We start from the raw sequence: 22,503 nt of genomic DNA on the forward strand, positions 1-22,503 counted from the left end.
TATAAAAGTTTACTAAATCTTTAGAGGATAATAAGTACACAAAAAGAACAAAGTAATCTGCTGCCACCTACTGATATGGATGAATGCTACAGTAGCCTGTCTGATAACTGGAAAAAGAAAAGACATTCAACAATGGCATTATCTTGGAGGGAAGATGCAATTGGGCATTTTCCTGCATACCCCTAGACAAGGTCTAATGGCAAACTGGGGCCAATTGTTAAGAATAAGAAGGCGATTGAAACAAGGAATTCTTTTAAGGGCATAGCAATCCTTACAAGTGGAAGTTTTAAAATCGGTTTTCACTAGATAGGCCACCTCCTCCACCCTTTCGCATCCACCTGTTTCTCCACTGTACCAGCCCAAGTCACATCACACCAAAGGTAAATACAATTTCATTTTTCCTTTAAATGTATATCTATTTATATTGTTATTTAATCATATGCACATATACTACACATAAGTAGTACTTACCATACACTATTTTGTTATTTCAACCTTTTTATCTGTGGTCCTGGGTGTTTTGGAACATATTAGCTAATTACCAAAAGATTATGTCCTCAGCTATCTGTCAATTTCACTTTGCAATCCCCACCATACTACGAATTAAAGTCGTGAAAGTAAGCATATTTCTCCAGTTGAAGCTACTGCTGATTGTGTTGTCGTTGGCGAAGGAAATACACACTACAAAAAAGAAGCATCCTCTATCCTAACATTACACTGACACCCCCCCCCCACGCCCCACCAGCCCCGTTTGTCCCGTTCAGTGGCACATCATCACTTTGTGTACGATTATACTTTTAAATCTCCTCTTCGTATTAAAAGGCAAACGGCGAGAAGCGCATTTATATGCTAATGGCGATGCAAAATTCCGCATCCCCACTAGAAAAACAACAAAAAAGGTAGTGGGAGGGGTGAAAACAAGGAGGGTGATAAAGTTATACATACAAGCGAGCACTTTAAGAGATTTCTGCGATTCCTCATTCTCTTGATCCAGTCAGACAATGGTGATGAATCAAGAAATCACTTACATTTAATCTGTTAGACAAAGTGAAGTAAGCTACAAAATTTCAAGAACGCAATTGACATCCATAGAAATTCTAGAAAAAAATAAAATTAAAAAAGGGATTCAAATCTAGCAATTCGAAAAGGTCACAAAGCCCTTTCCAAGGCTGTAGGGCGCTAGCGAACAACTGTCAGAGGCATTAATCACAAATGGAGAAAACTGGGAACAGTGGCAAAGTTTCCCAGGAGCGGTTGACCAACGAAGATTACGCCAAGGGTCAGACGACGGCCCATCCAAGAGAAATACAAAAGAACCTCAAAAACATCCAAGGGACTGCAGGCCTCGCTGGCCTCAGTTAAGGTCAGTGTTCATTACTCCACTATGAAAAAGACATTGGCCAAAAATGGCATCCATGAGAGGGTTCCCAGCTGAAAAACACTGCTGTCACAAAAGAACACAAAAAATACTCTCTTATTTGCCAAAAAGCATTTTGGTTTTTCTCAAGACTTTTGGGGAAACATTCCGCGGACTGATGAAACTGTTTGGAAGGTGTGCAGCCCGTTACATCTAGCGTAAAAATGGCACATCATTTGACGAAAAGAACATGATGCAAACAGTAAAAAATGGTGGTGGAAGTGTGATTGTCTGGGGCTTCTTTGCTGCCTCAGGACCAGGACAACTTACTGTGGTTGACGGAATAATGAATTCTGGTATTTACCAGAAGATCACGAAGGAGAACGTCCAGCCATCAGTTGGTGCCCTCAAACTCGAGCGCTCTTGGATCATGCAGCAGGTCAACAATCCGAAACATCCCTAGCAAGTCCACCTCTGAATGGCTTAAAAAAAGTTCTGGAGGGGCCAGGTTCCAAGTCAGAATTCAAATTCAATTGAGATTATGTGGTGTGACCTTAAACGGGAATTCCATGCTAGAAAACCCTCCGATATGGTGGATTTGAAACAAATTATGCAAAGAAGAATGGGCTAAATTGCCTCCACAGCGTTGTGAAAGATGTTTGATTTCTGTTATTGCTGCCAAATGTGGCCCAACTCTATGAGGTTTTCTCTCTTTCACAATTTCTCTTTCACATAAGTCCAGTAGATATTTTTGTGCCTTATGAAATGGAATCAACCTTTCAATTTTGTATTTCCTTGGGTTGTCTCTGTGAGATATCAAAATTGGTTTGATGATCTGAAACCCTTGTGAGTGATGCATATGCAAAAAACACCGAAATCAGGAAGGGGGCAAAGACTTTCACGGCACTGCACATCCACGTAATGGAAAAGTCGGCTAGAGGTCGAGTACACCAAAATGCTGGACAGAGATGGCAAACATTGACAGCGTAAATGGAGATAAAAGAGAGGTGGACAGAAGGGCTTGTTTAAAATTGGAAGCACGAGTTTTGTTTGAAATTGGAGGCACGGGTTTTGTGGGTCCTTCTAATTGGTCTGATTTTATTGGGTAAATAAATCTGAGTGCCCTCACTTTCAATGCCAGCGAAAGTTCATTTTTGGCAACCAGACCACAAGAATGAGTATGCATATAATGAGGGGTAATATTGTGGTTAAGTGGTATTCTGGTCGATAGACAATGGATGTGAGAAAATGTAGGCTGGGGGATATTCATTTTCTTTGTCTTTTTCTCTTCGTTTGTCTTTGTTCTTTTTTTCTGTCTTCTTGCTTATTTTATATTTAGTGTTTTTTTTTCTTTCAACCTTTCTTCTGATCTTTTTTGGCATTCTTTCTTTCTCTTTCTTTTGTCCTTTTTTTCTTTTGTCCTTCCTCTTTGGCTTCCTGTCACCCTTCTTTTTTTGCCATCCTCTCTTTAGTCCCTTCTTTTGTTCGTCCTTCCTTTAATGCTTTCTGTTTTTTTTCCTGCCATATTCTGTTCATTGTTTTGCCCTTTTCCTTGCCTTTTCACCTTTTTGTGTTTTTCTTTCCGTTTTTCACTTTCTTTCATCTTTATTGCATTTTTTCTCCCCTTCTTCCTTGAGTCCTTTGTTTTTTGGCATCATTTATTTCATACTTTGTTTTAATTTTTCTATCATGTTTCTTGCTTTTCTTTCCTTCTTTCTTTCTATTTTTGTTCATTCATATATCCACCAAACTATATCAATCCATCTATATCTATCCATCCACCTACCTATATCCATCCCCCCACTCTTTTACATTAATCCCTTAATCTATGTCTATATCTCAGTATGTCTTTTCCTTACCTCTACCTCTATCTCTATTCACCACTCCCTGAATCTCTACCTTTACTTACCTCTAGTTCCCTCTCTATCTACCTCTACCTCTATCAACCCCAAACGAGTCTACAGTCAACCACTATCTCATCCTCATCTACCCCTTCTTCTATTTACTTCCACAGATCTCTTGCTCTCATCCATCCATGTAAAGTGTTTCCCATGGCATAGGAAACTCTGGCTGGCCCCTAGTGATTATCTGATTCCACCATAATCTCGTAAACTTGTATAATTAAAAATATAATATCTTATAATCAGGCGCACAGTGCAGAGGTCCAGGGTTCAATTCCATCTACCGCAGCCTCCTCGTGTGGAGTTTTTTCCCTTCCCTGCGTGGGTTTCGTCCGGGCATTCCGGTTTCCTCCCACATTCCAAAAACATGTATGTCAGGTTAATTAGCTGGTCCAAATATTCCCTAGGTGTGAATGAGTGAGTGAGTTGTCTGTCCTTGTGTGCCCTAGGACTGGCTGGCAACCAGTTCAGGGTACCCCCTGCCCACTGCCTGAAAATGACTGCGATAGGCTCCAGCAACGCCGCAAACCCAGTGAGGATAAGCGGCGCATAAAATGGATGGATGGAATATTTTTTAATATAAATTGCTCATTATATAAAATATTTCAAATTGTGTGTTGTGCTACATATCTCTATGAGTCAGCCTGTGCTAAAGAGCGCGCTCTCACTGGCTCTGTTGTCGCCGTGATTGTCCCGTCCCCACCCTGCCTGCACTATGATTGAACAGCTGGGTAAAATACATCACTGAGCGTCACCTTTTCCCCAAGTAGATCATTTAAAGGTTTAGCACTCAGCGTTAAAAATAAATAACACAACACTAGTGATTTTCACTGCGACTGTCTGCCAATGAGTTCAGGGTGTCCCCTGCCCACTGCCGAAGATAGCTTGGAAGGGCTCCAGCACACCCACAACCCTAATGAGGATAAGCGGTACAGAGAATGGATGGATGGGTAGTTGTTTTCAGTATAATTAGATGATGAGCAGATTTTTTTATTCTTGCATAAAACACCTGTCTTGCTTTCCATCCCTCACGAGTGTGACTATTTGGCTGTCATTGCTTTTTTATACTTAGTGTATTCACGATTGAGTAGTTTACAAGGGCACAGATTCATCATAGAGCTTGCTTCTTAATTTTGCACCTGGTTGATGCGTTTGAATTTAAAATGTACAACATTTTCTTACAGGGGAGCATGCCCCCAGAACCCCCCTAGACTCTCCACCCACCAGTGTCTCACAAAATTCTATGGGAAACACTGATCAATCTTTTTTTTCTAATGTTATCATTATTCATACTGAAATAAAAATATCTTCCAGTGGAACCCTATTTGTCTTTTGCATTGTGCCATGTGAAAACTAGAGGTCTCTACTATTCCACAACGGAGCTCGAATAAACTGAGGTCTGGGCATAATGCAAGACAAGCCTGCGGATGCTAACGAAAGCTGACTGCGAGCGTGTGACCATCAGGAGCGCTTGACCCGTGCAGCTCCTCCGGGGGAGGATGAGCGTACGAGGGGGGGGGGGGGGGGGGGGGGGGGGGGAGTAGGAGGGCACCAATGACCTAAAGCCACATCTGTGGAGCTGCTGGCAGAAACCAGAAGAACATATGGCTAAACTAAAAAAATACTTAGCATGCTGTAAAAAACAACAACAAATTTGACAGGTGTAATGCAGATCTCTCTCAATTGTGTGTCTCTTATCCTCAGCATGTTAGATTTTGTGTTTTTTAATTCTTTTCACATTTTTACTTGAATATTGAAGTAGACCCCTGCGAAACGACCTTAATCCACTCTGAGATGAAGGGTCATAAATTGAAAATGCCTTATAGTGGGGGATTGAAACTTATGGTAATAAATTAATATCCTCCAAACCACCAATACACCAAGAAAAAAACCATCGTCTTTCACAAGTACTACTTATGTGTAATATATGTGCATATAATTTACTAAAATTAAACATACGAGTGTAAAGCAAAAATTAAATTGCTTTCACATTTGATGTAACTTGACATTAGCTGGTACAGAGCAGTTGTGGGTGGATGCAGAGACAGGGCGGAGCGGCAATGGCAGATTAAAATGTAAACATATTTTAAACTTTCTCGTTAGGATTTTCATGCCCGAGTATACTTCATTGCCTTCTTATTTAAAATAATATTCCAGAATGTTGATTAATTACAGTCATGCAACTTGGCATGGGTACACTGTAAAATTACCGATGCTTATTCAACACTGCAGACAAGGACCATATGTTCAGTGAAGTAATGGAAAAGGTTTACTTTTTAAGGGTAACATTAACCAAGTTAATTCTAAGGAACTCAGTGATAATTCTAAAAAAAGTTTATTTTAGGGTACTCAGTAATAGTATTAATTTATCACTTAAAGAGTTAAACTAACAAACTAACTAACTAACACTGTTTATTATATGTGTTGCAGTTTGTGTGTATTTCTTGATAACCACAAGCTTCGTTTCAATGGTTATCATGATTTTGCTTTTCCTTTTAGCATCACTTCAAGCCTTGGGACGCACAGGGAATAAGTAAAGTACAAAAAAAATATAGTATCATGTCACCGACTTGCAAAATCTTTCCGAAGATCAAAATATTTAACTAAATGAAGACAACGGCAGCATGGGAGAAAGTCCAGACAATAATTTCATATCGGCAACTTCATGCCGTCGTTATGCAAACCAATTCCAGACCAGCATGGCATGTAATGTCGACCAATAGCAGACAGGTACATTAGCGATATAACATGCATAAGCACAAGTCAAGTCAAGTCATGGTTATTTGTATAGCCCTTAATCACAAGGAGTCTCAAAGGACTGCACAGACCACAGACTATTGCAAACTACAGACTATCATTACACCATCCCCTGATCTAAAACCTACATGAGGGCAAGGAAAAACTCAAAAACCTCAGCATGAGGAAAAAAAAAAACCTTGAGAAGGGAACGCACATGAGGTAATCCCCCTACCAGGATGACCCTGCAATGGATGTTTCATTAACAATAAAAATAAAATATACAATAATTAAAGTATAATATAAAATAAAAAATATTAAGGATGACCAGATTGCAATGGATGTAGCATTAACAAAACATTTACAGACAAAAATGTTGTTGATGTCGTAAGGTGGGGAAAATACCTTATCAAAAGGGCCGAAACACATCATATTGTGGAAATATCATAAAGCTAGTCAGGCCGTAACGACGAGGCTACTGTACATAGTTGTTCATCATCTTTTATTCCATTATAAAAAAGTGCAATAAAAAAGGAAAAGCAGGGCTGCACAACCAACAAGAACTCAGAAAGCATTTAAAAAAAGGAAAAATGTGAGTGCAAGAAGGGCATAAAAAAGGAAAAAATAAATCACCGTATCGATAATTCTCAAGAAGAGATGGAAGGCGGACCGTTTGGTGACCTTCACTGATTGAACTGTTCGGCGAAAGCGACCGGGCTTTGCGTTGCATATTCAATTCTGCACTAAAATCAATTAATGGCAGCGCCGTCAGATTGATTGGAGATAATTAAAATGTGAGGCAGACGCCGGTGTGAAACACCTTGACCAACACGGCGCTTCCCAAGGTCGAAAACGTCAGAAAATTATGTCAGGAGGAGAGTCGCGGCGCATTTTCATCACCCTCGATATGAATTTTTCTGGGGAGATTATTCAAAAGTGACGAGATAAAATTTGTCAAGAGAGTACTGTTCACTTTGTAAAAGTCGTAAAAGTGACAACACAATGTGCGCCGACTTGAAGTAAAAAAAAAATATTCAAAAATGACATTTTAATCGTAATGACTTTGTTTTTATAACAATGCATAAACTTTTCCCTAAATTTCTTATTTCACTACTAAGATAAAATACCTGAGGACAGGCATGTCAAACATACGGCTGTCAAAGGTCAAATGGGAAATGAGAAAAAAAATTATTCACTGGACGCCACGCTATAATATTCAGCCGACATTACTTGACGGAAAAATTCAAAGCATATTTGTTCCTCATTAGAATATATTTAGATTTTCTATAGAAGTAGTAACACAACTTGGTTAAGTCTCTTCTGTGCCTTTTCACCTTGATGAAAAAAAGACCATATATTTAGTCCCTTGACTCCATTATAATATTCTATTAGTTTACATTACTTTTTAAAAGGATTTGAGGCATATACGTTCTTGAAATTTTTTCTTTTCAAAAGTACGGCGTAGCACAACTTGGTCATGTCTCATCTTAAACTCTTTGGCCCGATTGGAAAAGAAAAAGATCTGATAATTAGTCACTTGACGGGCACGGTAGAATATTCGATTAGCCGACACTACCTGTTAAAGAGATCCGAAGCATTTATGTTCCCCATTAAAATATATTTTCATTTTCTATAGAATAGCATAACTTGGTTGTGTCTTATTTTTACCTCTTCATAATGTGCGTGAGGCACTGGAGACGTCAGCTATAAAAAGTCGCCTGGCTCAAAATGTGTACAGACTTGTGAACTTTGGCCAGAACTAGAGATTGGTTATGAGAGTGTTTTTTTTCTTTCATTTTTTTGTACAACTCCTGCATGTTTTTGTGTGAGAATTATGATTTAATTAAGATTGACAGCTTTTCTATTAAGATTGTGGAGTGTCTTACGAGTGACTCAATGTGTAACTTTTCTGTTATAAAAATACAGAGTTGAGTACTGATTTTAATGTTTGTCAAACCTTAAGAAAATCATGGGTGCCATAATTTGAATTATCTGCGCTATGAAGTCAAGTCAAGTCACATTTATTTATATAGCCCCTAATCACAAAAATGTCTCAAAGGACTGCACAGGATTACAATTACACCATTACCTGATCTTAAACCAACATGCGGGCAAGGAAAAACTCAAAACCTCAGCGTCAGGAAAAAAGAAACCTTTAGAAGGGGCCTCACAAGTGGTAATCCCCCTTCCAGGATGACCAGGGTGGAATAGATAGCTATGAGAGATCTGCACGATCCTAATTGGCCAAACGTTTCTTTTGCCCAATGTAGTTTCCCTACTATGCATCAGCATACAGGTGAAGACTGCACAAAACCCCTCATGGTGCAAACATTGAATACGTTCTGAAGGTCCTCCCCTGAGCCCTTTATTTTAATTCCTAAATTACAAAAAGCATATCAGCCTTAAAGGGTGTGGATATCAAAGAACAGCAACATGATTGGCCAAAAGTTGCAATGATGTAAACAGTGCACAACCTCTTAATAATAATTAAAATACAGTGGAACCTCGGTTTTCGAAAGCCTCTCAGTTCGAACAAATCGGAGTCTGACCAAAAATTTCCAGAAATTCTTGCTTCGCTGTTGGGTCAAAAAATCGGAGTTCGAATGCCGGTAATGCGTGAGTGCGTACATTAGGTTGCGATGCTGAGCGGCGTACGGGTGTAGATCGCTCTGTTCGTGACCAACTGTTATCGCGTGCGGACGTGCTTCGTTTTGCTTTAGCTTTTAATATAGGTGTACGAAGTGTTTTAGCCCCTAATTATGCCTCCGAAGAAAGTCAGTGCAAGTAGCAAAGTTGCATCAGGTGAAAAAAGAAAAGTAGTGCGTACAACTATTGCATTTAAGAAAGACAGTCCACCTGCGCCTTCTGCTGACCACCACAAAGGTAAGAAATCCTATGCATAATTCTTTTCTTTATCCTTTTTTTTTATTTTTACACTTTCATGTTAGCGTAATCTTTCGTACGGAAGATTACGATAACGCAAACGTAAGATTAGCCTGGGTTAGCTTCATGTTTACATTAAACATTCAAAACATTCAGGGTGTTGGAACGGAGCCCAACATTCAGAGTGTTGGGACGCAGCCCCCTTTCCAATGAACCGCTCAGCACTTATTGTGGAGACCCGGGTGCTAAATGACTTGTAAAGAACCTGATTTTTTTATTTTTACACGTTCATGTTAGCGTAATCTTTCGTACTGAAGATTACGATAACGCGAACGTACGATTAGCCTGGATTATCTTTATGTTTACGTTAAACATTCAAGGTAAACATTCAGGGTGTTGGAACAGATTAAAACGATTTACATGATTTTTAATGGGAAAAATGATTTCGGTGATCGAACAAATCGGTTTTCAGACAGGGTTCTGGAACGGATTATGGTCGAGAACCGAGGTTCCACTGTAATCAATAACAGTGAACCAAAATAACGGCAATATTAGTCCAAATAACCAACAACCCAGGTGTCCAATAGTAAAAACAGAATCAGATTATTCACTGTAAGCAAGCAGAATAAAAAACAAATGAGAAAAAACATTAAATAATTTATTTATCAATTTGTATATTTTTAGACTATAAAATGTGTCAGATATAAGTAGTCATGATTTCATGAGTTTTCCAGTCTTATTACTTTTATTATTTATTAAACACATTACTTTGATAATCACAATATTAATTTAGTTGTAATAAATACATCTTGTGCTTATCCATATGTTAGAGATTTACTTGCTGTATTCATATAAAGGGACAGTGAGTAATATTTAATGCTTCCCAGTGGTACAAAAAAACTTTCATTCAGTTAAAAAAAAAGATTGATATGAATCTATACCACTATCTACCCTGGTCATATCCCTCGAGAGGGGTGACCGACAGCAAGACAAACACATACAATAACAAACAAAATTAAAAAGGGAAAAAGTAGCAAAAAAAAAAAAAAACCCCACCAAATTTTTGGGACCATGGCCAACCCAATGCCCAAACGCCCAAACAAGTTAAGCACCTCAGCCCCTCAAGTTGGTCATGTTTTCATCCCACCAGATGAAACGGGACACAAGAGAGCGGTCGTGCCACTCGAGTCAGGGTGACACAACACGCTCTTCTGTTAAACAGCAGGGCCCGACAGCTTTCACTGGTTTACCCCTGCCGCATCATAAAAGTGCCCTGCCCATTCGTTAGAACACGTCTAAATATCCCACTATCCTTTTACAACCCCTCTCCACTCATTCCTATCACCAACAAGAGCTCTAGCTTCCACTAGATTTAGACCTCTTTCCTGCAGTGCACTCATAACACCATCCATCCACATGATATGAATACCAGGCCGGGAAATGTGTATTTCTTTTACATAGTGGAATCCATACCTAGTAGTCCGTCATGTTTGTCTGGTGTCTTTCTGCTTGCAGTGGCTTTGTTTTTTGTTTTTATTTATTACAGCTACTAATGAGGACAGCCAAGATAATACCACTTGATAAGAATGAGTGTTCTATTTTTCTTAGCCAAGGCATGTGTGACAGTATATGAGTGCATTTGTAATGTTAATAATTTATTTTCACATGAACACACGATGATCAGTAACTACTGTACATATCGGGGGTCTGGTGCTCATAACTATACCTTGTTATTATCGTTATAACTGAGAAAGTCAAGTCAAGTCATTTTTATTTGTATAGCCCTAAATCACGAAAAGTCTCAAAGGGCTTCACAGATTATTACACTATATTACACAGACTATTTTTCAGAATATTATTATACATTCCCCTGCTCTGGAGCTGACGAGAAGAGTAGGTTATTCATATGCTATAGAGTAGAAGTGAGTTTTAAGCTTAGATTTAAACATTTCCACTAAGGTTGCAGATCGGATCTCAGGGGGAAGAGCATTCCACAGCACCGGTGCCCAGATGGAGAACGCTCTCGAACCAGCAGAACACTTCTTTGCTCTTAGGATCACCAGAAGACCGGCACTCTCAGAACGTAGGCTAACGAAATAAGTATTGATCAATTGATTAAGTGTAAAGCTTGTCTCTTTAGCACTACTTTTTGGAGACGTGTTTACCGAAGCTGTATCATATTATTGTATTTGTAAACAAAAATAAAAACAAATACAAATAATTGGATGTTCTTTTTTGACAAATTGAGCCTGGTTAGAAAAAAAACTTATTTATTATCAGTTTACAAAAGTAGGATTTAGTTTTTAGGATGGAAAAAATAAATAGTTGTCGTGCATCCTTAATTTATGAAAAGTGCCATAAAAATCGGGTTCGATTTGGCATGGTTTGCATTTTACTCCTTTTGTGTTCCTAATATTTCCTGCACCATAACCAAGGCACGGGTACACTTGATTTACTTATTTAATTTAAATGATTTGTTGTCCGAAACGGCTTTATTTATCGTGGCTGCTGCGAAGCATATTTTACAGCAAATGCTAATACCACAAATAAGAGTGGGCGGTGAAGGTTTCTAGCCGTCCCATGTCTACTTTGACAAGAGTGTCATTGTAAGCCCGGCGGCACCGGCGAAGACTGCCAGAAATTCATTTTCACCGTTGGCGTTTTTAACACCCTCAATTCTCCGGGGGCGTATTGTCAAGCTGGCATAAGCAACAATAATTCTGAATCTAGCAAACAGCAGGCCGAATCGTGAAAAAAAAGGACAATCCAAAAGAGTAGGAGGAAAAGATTGAGAGTTGTTTGTAGCGATGGCAATATGTAGTCAATAGGATGGAGGGAGGGAGGGGGGGGAGGTGTCCTACTGCCACCAGTGACAGTACATTAATCAAGACTTCACAGACAGGATTTTTTTTTTTTTTTTTTATAAGCACATCCCTGCATATTCGCTGTCAGTCATCCTGATGACTTTCTTATTTACAAGTCGCCGCATGCTCTGGCGGCAAATAAGAAAATGTTTCGCCCGGCTCCGGGAAGACAATCAATGATTGGATTTGTGTTTGTCGCCACGGGCGGCAGGCCTCCCCTGGGGAATGTTTGAGACATTAAATCGGTGCCGGGCCGGCTCACGTCTTACGTCAGCGCTGCACAGAGTCCGAATTTTCAGTAATGGCAAAATCGAGGGCGGGGCTCTGTCAATACGCTACGGGCGGTGTCGTTTGTGTTGGTGCAGATGGCCGGATATGAGGACCTGGGGGCCATGACTCATGCGGTGGGGAACCAATAGGAGGGCAGAAAACTAATCAAACATCTGTGGCAGGGGTCATTGGGTTGATTTCAGCTATAATGGATGGAAGGGATTGAAAATGACTTCTTGCACTGAGGAAAACTGGGATCAAAAATTTTAAAAAGTGTTAGAATTGAATAAAATGAAAGAAATCAAATGGATCAACGGGTAGATGGATGGATAGATCAAGACAGATCCATGGATCAATTAATGAATGCGTGTTTTAAGGTTAGGGTTACTGTTAGGGAATGGATAAAATGTAGGTGGTAGGATGGATCAAGAGCGAGAGAGATGGAACAAGAGAAATGGATGCATGGGTCAATACAGATATAGATGCAAATAAATCTTTGAACACCTGAGAAAATTAATGTTAATATTTGGTTCAGTGCCCTTTGTTTGCTATTACAGAGGTCAAACGTTTCCTGTAGTCTTTCGCCAGGTTTGCACACACTGCAGGAGGGACCTTGGCCCACTCCTCCACACAGATCTTCTCTAGATCAGTCAGGTTTCTGGGCTGTCGCTGAGAAACACGGGAGTTTGAGCTCCTTCCAAAGATTTTTGACTGGGTTCAGGTCTGGGGACTGGCTAGGCCATCTAGAACCTTGATATTCTTCTTACGGAGCCACTCCTTGGTTTTCTTGGCTGTGTTTTTCGGGTCGTTGTCGTGTTGGAAGACCCAGCCACGACCAATCTTCAATGCTCTGACTGAGGGAAGGAGGTTGTTCCCCATAATCTCACAATACACGGACGGCCCCAGTTATCCTCCCTTTAATGCAGTGCACTTGTCCTGTCCCATGTGCAGAAAACCACCCCCATGCTTCACAGTAGGGATGATGTTCTTTGGATTGTACTCTTCTTTCTTCCAAACACGCTTCGTGGAATTTTGAACAGAAAGTGCTATTTTGGTCTTATCTGACCACAAAACCTTCTCCTATAACTCCTCTGTATCATCCAAATGGTCATACGCAAACTTAAGACGGGCCTTGACATGTGCTGGTTTAGGCGGGAACCTTTCTTGCCATGCATGATTTCAAACAATGACGTCTAAGTGTACAGTATTACCTACGGTAACTTTGGAAACTGTGGTCCCAGCTCTTTTCAGGTCATTGACCAACTCCTGTCGTGTAGTTCTGGGCTGATTCCTCACCTTTCTTAGAATCATTTAGACCCCAAGAGGTGATATCTTGCATGGGGCTCCACTCTGATTCAGAATGACCGCCATGTTTAGCCATTTTCTCATGATTGCTCCAACAGTGGATCTTTTTTTCACCAAGCTGCTTGGCAACTGCTTCTTAGCCCTTTCCAGCCTTGTAGAGGTGTACAATTTGGTCTCTGGTCTCTTTGGACAGCTTGTTGGTCTCTGCCATATTACAAGTTTAAGTCTTACTGATTTATGGGGTGAACAGGTATCTTTTATAAAGTATCTATCTATCTTTATGCAGCTAACAACCTCAAACAAGTGCATCTGATTCAGGGTGATACATAGAATCCCGGTGGACTTCTAATGGGTCTTTACAGGGTCAGAATTCTAGATCATACACAGGTGTTCAAATCCTTATTTGCAGATGTATCACACAGATAAATTGTTAGAAAAACAGGCATTGTGATTTCTGGATTTTTCTTTTTACATTATCTCTCTCACAGTGGACATGCACCTACAATGAAAATTTCAGACCCCCCCAATGATATCGAAGTGGGAGAAATAGCAAAATAGCTGGGTGTTCAAATACTTTTTTTCTTCACTGTATACAAAATGATGGATGGATAGAGAGATGGATGAATGGATCGATGGATGAAATGATCAAGATGGATGGAGTAAGATAGCTCTAAAAAAGATGGATGGATTAAGGTAGATGGATTTATCGATCAAGATAAAAGGGAAGGACATATGGATACAGAAGATTGACTGATTGATGTGTCAGAATAGATATATAAAAGGATGGATGGATGAAAATAAATGGATGAAGATAGTCTGCTTATAATGACCTCCTAAAAAATTAATAAGTTAACTTTTTCTTGAATAGTTAAGACTGAGAAAAACAAAGAGCTCGACTTCGCTTCGATAATAAATTTCTCAGTGTTTGTAAGCAGACCCTGTGCCTGATGTGATGCATGCATTTGTGTCTGCGACGCAAATTAAGAAAATACAGAATGGCTTAAAGAAAAGAAAAGAAAAAAGCTACACCCCACTTAATATGCGCATATTTTTGCAGGAGCAATGGCCTATGCCCATTGAGGCTGATTTCACACTTTCCCCTCCACGAGGAGGATAGCGGGCCTGGCGTTTCACGGATGCTGCGGTCGCCATGGCAACCACACAAAGACATCCGTCATGGGTCGTCTTGCGGCTTTCTGAGACGAGGCCTGAATGACAGAAGCCCTGATTCAAAAGCGCTTACCTGATGGATGATTTCGGACACTGGCAGCTGATCCGCGTATGAGCGCAACTCCTTCTGCTGCTCTCCGCTTTCTGAACTGAAAACAAAACCCCAAAAAATCATTTGAGAGATGTGTATTTTTTTCTTTTCAGTGTGTCAAAGTCAAACTTTCTTTTTTGATAGGATGATGCAACAATCCTTGCCTATGCGAAGTAATGTTCTGTTCTTTCTGTACTGTTTTGGTGCTTTCACTGGGATTTTGCCCTTTGATGTTTAAGGATAGGATATCGAAAGGATCTTTCACATTTTGTTGAGTGTTTCAACATATCGTGCGTTGTCTTTCTTTCATATTTTTTGTTCCAGATAGTTATTTTGCCTGCATCATAGAATGTTTCTTGCGTTATGTGCTATTTTCTGTTTTGTTCTGTTAGAAATGGTTGAATTGAACCTTCAAATAGTCCTAGCCACACATAAGTATGGTCCCTGCATCCTCTCGTTTTCAGGTTTTGTTCAGTTAGAACTCGTCAGCATTCTGACATATCCAAAGTTGTCTCCTTTCATGTTTTTATTCAGTTAAAGCTGGTGTTCTAACATATTCTCCCTTGCGTTTCATGTTTTTGTACAGTTACAGCTAGTTCGTGTACCTGGATTATATTTCATGATCTCATCATGGAACTATTGTTTAGTTTTGTCCATGTTTCTGATTGTTTGAGTTTTTGTTATTTTCATTTTTTGTTCTGTTAGAGCTGAACTTATGTCTTATGTCTGAACTTAACGCAATTCTTCCTATCCATGTGTGAGTGAATTACCTGTACCCTCTCACTTTCATGTTTTGTTTAGGTAGAATTAGTTGGCATCCCAACATATCCAAGTTTTCCACAGTGAGAATAAAAAGTATTTGATCTCTCACTGATTTTGTTGGAATGGGCTAAAAAAACATTAGCAAGATACTAGGAATTAAAGTAACCATTAGTGCATTCAAGGGAAAATTTATGAAGTAGATCATGACCATCAATAGACTTCAGTCTTGTGGGAAATGGTCCTGCAACCTCACCAACCTTAATGATTAAGAGAGTACCTGCAAAGAAGAGTGGGCCAAAATAGCCCCTGGCATGTGGTCCACTACCACAACGACTCACCGCTGTGCTTGCAGACAAAGGGTTTGTCACCAAGTATTATTAAGAGCTTTCGGCTACAAACACCTAATTCCCTCAACGATATATAAATTAATTAAAATATGTTATTTAAAGCCATTTTCTGACATTTATTTTTGATGTTTCATCCCTCCTTGTTTGAAAGCATCATTAAAAAAAGATCAAATATGCAATAGTGAGTACGGTATAAACCAACAATCAGTAAAGGATCAAAGATTTTTTACAGACTGTACTTTCTTGCTTTGTTCTGTTTTGTTTTAGTGTTACATATCCTGCGTTGTCGTACCTTAATTTGTTTTTGTACAGTTACGGCTAGATAGTGTTCCTGCATTATATTTCATCGCCTCTTCATCATGGAAAACTCATTTTGTTTTAAGCGTGTTTCTTGTGTTCTTTTTTTCATGTTTAGTTCCGTTATAGCTGGCTAGCGTTTAAACATTAGGTCGTTGTTGAATCCAAACATGAGTATGTTTCCTCTTGTGCTTTCTTTCATGTTTTGTTGCGTCAGAACTAGTTGGTATCCCAACACATCCCCATTGTATTTCTTTCCCTTTTTTGTCTTACTTTCAAGTTTTGTTCCATTAGAAATTGTTGTACTGAACCTTAAAGTATCCTCTCTGCTTAGTGTTTTGTTAAATTTCTGACTAGTTGGTTTGCAACAGAGTCAGTGTGTTGTCACATTTGAGTTAGTGTTTAAAAAGATCCTGCATTGCGTTTCTTTCAGGTACAGCCAGTTATATTTCTTCATCTTATCGGCATAACATACTTGTATTGTTTTGTCCATCTTTGGGAATGTTTCTTTAGTTGTTTTCCTTTATGTTTTGATATATTAAAATTGGTTGGTGTTTAGAAAATGTGTACAAGTTCTATCCACGCATAAGTAGGTTCCCTGTGTTCTCTTTCTTTCATGTTCAAGTAAAACTAGTTGGTATTCTAACATATTCCACAATGTCTCCTTTCATGTTGTGTTTAGTGCAAGCAAGCTAATGTCTCAACACATCCCACATCATCATACTTCAGTATTTTTGTTTAGGTACAGCTATCATTCCTCAATCATATTCCATAGTCTCATCGTCATGGCACTCTTATTTTGTTTGGGAATAGTTATTGTGTGTTCTTTTTTACATTATTTGTTTTATTAGAGCTGGTTGGTGTAGAAACAATATGTAGTTATTCTATCTACGCATGATTAGGTTCCCTTTGTCTTTTTTTTTTGTTTGGTTAGAAAATTTCGGTATTCCGACATACACCGTATTGACTTTTTGTTCAGTGCAAAATAATAGTGTGCTAATTCATCCCGAGTTGTCTTTTATTCATGTTTTTATTCAGTTACAGCAAGTTAGTGTTTCTGCATTAAATTTATTGGTCTCATCGTCATGGTTTTGTTTTGTCCAGGTTTGAGACAGTTTCTTGTTGTTGTCTTACTTGCATGTTTTGTTCCATTAGAGAGGGTTGGTGTTGGCACATTATCTAGTTGTTCTATTCATACGTATGTGTCATTTTCCTTTAATTTTTTTATTCATTTGCAAGTAGTTGGTATTTAAAACATCATGCATTGTAAGTTCGTTATTGTTCCGACATATACTGTACTCATTTTTCTTCCTTTCAAGTTTTTGTTTTGGTTACAGCTAGTTAGTGTGCTACATTTCAGAGCCTCGTCGTCAAAGCGCTCTCGTTTTGTTTTTTCCAAAGGTAGGAATGTTTGTATCATCACTTTAATTTTTTGTTACGTTAGCTGGTTGTGTGGGAACATTATGAAGTTCTATCCACACGTATGTTTTTTTAAGTGTATGGATTAAGTTAAACAGCAAAAATGCCATTTTCTGTACTGTAACATTTCGGTAAATGATATTTGGGATCGTATTTTCAAAAGTTTTACAAAGTAGAAGAGTCCTATATTTTCTCACAGTTATAGTTGCAAATTACTGGTTGTTGAAAAGCAAAGATGGACGATGCTAGCAATTCCTCCTGAATTTCGAAGCAGAAAATATGCATCAAGGGACTTCATTAGCTCTGCGACAATGCAAGCATTACTCTGAGGGTTTCATCTTATTTTCTTGCAGGTGTCCTTCAAATGTAATTGCCATCATTTCTTTGCAGCGAAGACAGTGAACTTTGGAGAGGGAAAAAAACGGCGTATTGTTTGCATACTAATGTTTAACGACTTCAATGTAAGCTTTTCAGATGGACAAGGTAGATTTAGAAAATAAGAGAAAGAAACAACTCGTGAGCTCAATTAGTGGAAATAACAGCAGCAGATAAGAGAACCGACACGGCTATCAGCGCTACATTTCATTAGCATATAGCGCTTATTAGGCCAAGTAGAACTCAAAGGTATAAAAAAGCTCATCTCCAATACTTGAGTGCCTCGGGCTTTTTTTCACTGACAATTTAAGGTCTTTTTAAATGCAAATACACTCGAGCGATGACTAAAACAATGGATTGATTCCATAAACTGGAACATTATTTTTTTAATTATGTCTTTTACATTAATTCATCTTAAATATTGACCAAAAATATATTTTAAAAAAATGAATACCAAAAACTGTATGAATTACATTGAAGGAAAAATGATTTAATATAAATTCCTTTACTTATTTTCAGAACTACAGTGCAGTTCAAAATGATAGCAGGGCAATGACACTATCCATAATATCAGGTTTTAGTAAAATTTTTTATTGTCACATGCCAAACAGGTGAACAGTTGGTGCAGTAATTTATCAGAATACAAACAAGACCCAGCCTGTGCAATTGGGAAAATAGTTGAAAGGGGCGTTTTAAAAAAAAAAATAGTGTCTCCTGTTGACTGTACAAACTCAAAAATATATTTTTTAACCCCCCCCCAAAAAAGGTCGGATTTAGTAATCCTAAAATTTAGTTGCATGACCAGTTTTTTTTAACTGCTTCACATCTGAGTGGCATAGAGTCAACCAACTTGTGGCACCTTTCAGTTTATATTTCACTCCATGATTGCATAACTGGTCTATAGATAGCAGAACTATTATTTTTAAAATCTAAATATACATTTGACAGTACAAAAATAATTTTTGACCATTGCAAGACCTTTTTGGAATGCAACCCCACGCAAAATGAGGGATTATTGTAATCGCATGATGAGATGAGATTTTTTCGAACCCTTTCATTACGGTTTTCGTCCACGTCACAGCCTAAAAACTGCACCTATCAAAATCACCAATTACCTCCTTTCTGCAGCTGACTCCTCTTTTTCATCTTCTTCGACCTTAGTGCTGTCTTACCATTTCTCACACCACTCTCTGTCAGTAGGCTGTCTTCAATTGGCAAAACCCGCACCCCCCTCCATTCCTACCTCACAGGACACACTCAATTCATACAACCTAAGTCTTTCTCCTCTGAGCCTTCTCCATGGCTCCTACCTAGGCAATAAATTAAACATTGCCTTCAACTCTACCTTTCTTCCTAACTAGACTCCACACTTCCTCCTTCCTTCCTCACCTCCTGCCTTTCTGAAACATCTTAACATCACCCGGTCTGCTTACTTTTACCTGCGCTCTATCAACTGTCTTCGCCCATACCTCTAAAGTCCCTCCATAAACTTCAGCTGGTCAGGAACTCTGATGCCCGCATTATCACCAAAACCCCCAATAACATCTGTCCTCCAACAACTCCACTGACTCCTGATCAACCAAACCTACAAAATATTTCTTTACACCTGATAGGACATCCATAACCTTGTCCCTCCCTATCTTTCTGACCTTCTTCCCATTGCCACACCATACAACAACCTCAGATCTTCCGCCTTCTTCCATCCCACCGTACCCGCTGCTCGTCTCAGCTCCATGGGGAGCAGAGCTTTCAACCACTCAGCCCCCATTCCCTGTATTCTGTTTTTTAATTTTTGTTTTTATTGCTTGGTGGTTTTATTGTAGTTTTATATTGAAACATGAATATTTTGTTTGTTTGTTTGTTTGTTTGTACATGATTCAATTGTTTGTTTGTTTGTACATGATTCAAATTGAATCTTTTCTTCCGGCGCCGTCACGAATGGCAGCCACTCCAGCAGCTCCCGTGTTATTTTCGATTGTTCTCGATTGTTCTCAGCTCAGGGATGCTGCTGGAAATGTGAATTTCCCTTCGGGGATGAACAAAGTATATCTATCTATCTATCTATCTATCTAACAACATTCCACAATCTTTTTACATTTCTTAGTTTTGCTTCACAAACAGCATATTTTTTATATCACCCCACTAGTTCTCGATTGGAATGAGATCTGGAGATTGAGCTGGCCACTTGAAAACATTAATTTTATTAGTTTGGAAAAAAACAAAACAAATTGTTAAATAATAAAATGAAAAAAAAACTACCCCAATTAAACAACAAGAAAAAAACAGAGTGACAATGGACAAAGAGCTTTCTTAACATGCAACAACAATTACAATTAAAAGCTAACGATGAGCGTGGCCTGCAGCCAAGTAACAAATATGCGTGGCTAGAGAAGAAAACAATAGGAAGTGAAAGATGTCTGAATCACGAGACTCGGCAGCTGTGGAAGGCGACCGACACTGAAGCACAAAGCCACAACAGCAAACAATACCAATAAGGGTGCGCCATAACCTGCAGCCAAGTAGCTAACCTGAGTGGCTGAATAAGGAAACCGAGGCAAAAAAAACAAAGAGGCCCGAATTACAGGACTCAATGACGTCCGATTGCATGACCAACTGTTGAAAACAAGTGACTTTGAAGGACGAAGCAGAAAGCAATAAAAGCGACTCATAGCCTGCAACCAAGTGGGTAACTTGAGTGGCTAGAGAATGAAACAGGAGAAAAAAAATATGTCTGTTGTCATTTGGGCTTCTGTAGTAGTAAGATTGCTGCCAAACATGTCAGCTTCTTAAATTTGAGTAATATTAATACAAATTTAAAAACCAAATTCATAAAGATATAATAGAGTAAATGTTTCTGCATATTATTTAAAGTCTTGTTTTATTTAAATGAATTATTAAGTATTATTACATCACGAAGAGCTGCTATTTAATACACATTGGGGCTTGAAAAAAAGAGAGATTAATATGATGATGGATTACTTGCAGATTCATCGGTCATTCCTTGCACCTCTTCTTAATTCAACGATTCTAAAAAAGAGGAAAGGAAGAAATAGCCTCGGGACCATTCCACCATGAAGCCATTCAATCGAGAGCACTTTCAGCTTGATTGCATATATCTGTCTGCAGCCACCATCTTCAGGTCAAACCAATTCTCCCTTAATATAAACTCCACAAAGAAACTTTCGGGTCACGATGCAAATCGATCAAACCGCAAAACAAATTTTTGTGGTGGGGTGTGGGGTGTGGGGTGAGGCCATTATGGCTTAACCCTTATTTGGCCGTGTTTTGGTCAACGGAAGAGGAGTAACGGCGCGCTGTGTCATTATGTGCTTATAATGAAGAGGAATCGCAAGGCTCCATTAAAATGTCCTCTCAATCAAGTGAAATTTGGCGTAATAGAAGAGCGCTTAGAGGCCTGGCAAAATGCTTGCTCGGAGAGGGCGCCGATAAGGAGGAGCAGCGAGCGAGAGTGGCCCCAAAGTGTCGATTAAAGGAGGTCCGGTCTTTAAAACCATTGACGTCGTGTTCTTCTGAGCTTACCCGGGGGTTGAACCTAATCAAATCAACTTTTAAATTTGATGGCAGACCACATGATAAGGATCACTGTACCTAAGTAACATATTCAAGTCAAGTCAAGTAAAGTTTATTTGGCTGAACAGAAATACTACAAAAATACTAAATACTACAAAACTACTACTATAGATATACTTCAAAAATACTACTATGAAAATAATTCAAAAACACAGAGGTATTTTTTGCTATTGGTGGCTGTAGATCTAAAATACCTACATTAAAGAAAGGGACATTGTAGTATTTGAACACTTGATATTGTATTGTGTAAGGCAATTGAAACTGAATGCTACAAAGCACAAGGAAGAATCCTAAATATGATAGATCCCACAATACGGCAACCCCACCTCACGACGTTTTCATACAGTGTGGAACAAGAGGTATTTCCTGCCCCTCTCTACATAATTTACCCCACTATGTAAAATCAAAAACAAATTATTTCTGCGTTTTAAACTGTAGAGGGGAGATAATGACTTCTCCACGGATTAGTTTGACTGAGAGAATGTTAAATTGAGAAAATATAATAACTTATTTAGCTGAGACCCCAACAACTACAAGCCTAATAAGTAAGCTATTCCGGAAATGCTCTGCATCCTCTAGGGCGGGTGCGCACATAGAAAATAGAAATATAAATCCTGATTAAGTGTTTAATTAGCATGGGCAAATGCTAAACAGCTTGTGAGAGTGTGCAAGGCCATTGCTATGGCAACACATGGCGCTCTCCGCATTGTCGCCCATGTTATCTGACTTCTCCAGTGGCGCTCCTGCAGCGAAGAAACACTTTATTTATTTTTAATTTATCAGTTTCTTTTTTTGCAAGTGGAGGTTTTGGTACAGTGGTGGTAGCGAATGAATTGACCCATTTAAGTCCCCTTTCATGGCCCCGACACATAAAAAAAACTTCCCGAGGGAAGGTGGCATCATTAGGCGAGCGTGCTTTGCTGCCAACGTGATTTTGTATTATTACTTTAATATGCAGATTAGTTTTTCATTAGTGATACATCTAAAAATACCATCAGCCTTTGGAAAAAACGATGCAGTGAATGTTGATTAGCATGGCGCCTGTCAAAAGTAGTAATTAATTAGCATCTATTGTTCACATCTTTTATGAATAGACTGCAGAATGAATTTAGTTGAAATTCAAAAGTAGGTCTCA

General features: G+C 38.9%; 1 protein-coding gene across 1 annotated transcript in view; it reads right to left on the reverse strand.

Moving 5' to 3' along the window:
- Window positions 1–22,503, reverse strand: part of pigk (phosphatidylinositol glycan anchor biosynthesis, class K) — a 47,632-nt gene that overhangs the window by 7,883 nt on the left and 17,246 nt on the right. The window contains exon 10 of the mRNA XM_088345886.1: window positions 14,560–14,635. Within this exon, the coding sequence (XP_088202012.1) occupies window positions 14,560–14,635 (76 nt within the window). The remainder of the gene's footprint in view (window positions 1–14,559; window positions 14,636–22,503) is intronic.

This window comes from Urocampus carinirostris, chromosome 1, assembly GCF_059441175.1.
Source record: "Urocampus carinirostris isolate Australia breed hairy pipefish chromosome 1, RoL_Ucar_1.0, whole genome shotgun sequence".
NCBI lineage: Eukaryota > Metazoa > Chordata > Actinopteri > Syngnathiformes > Syngnathidae > Urocampus > Urocampus carinirostris.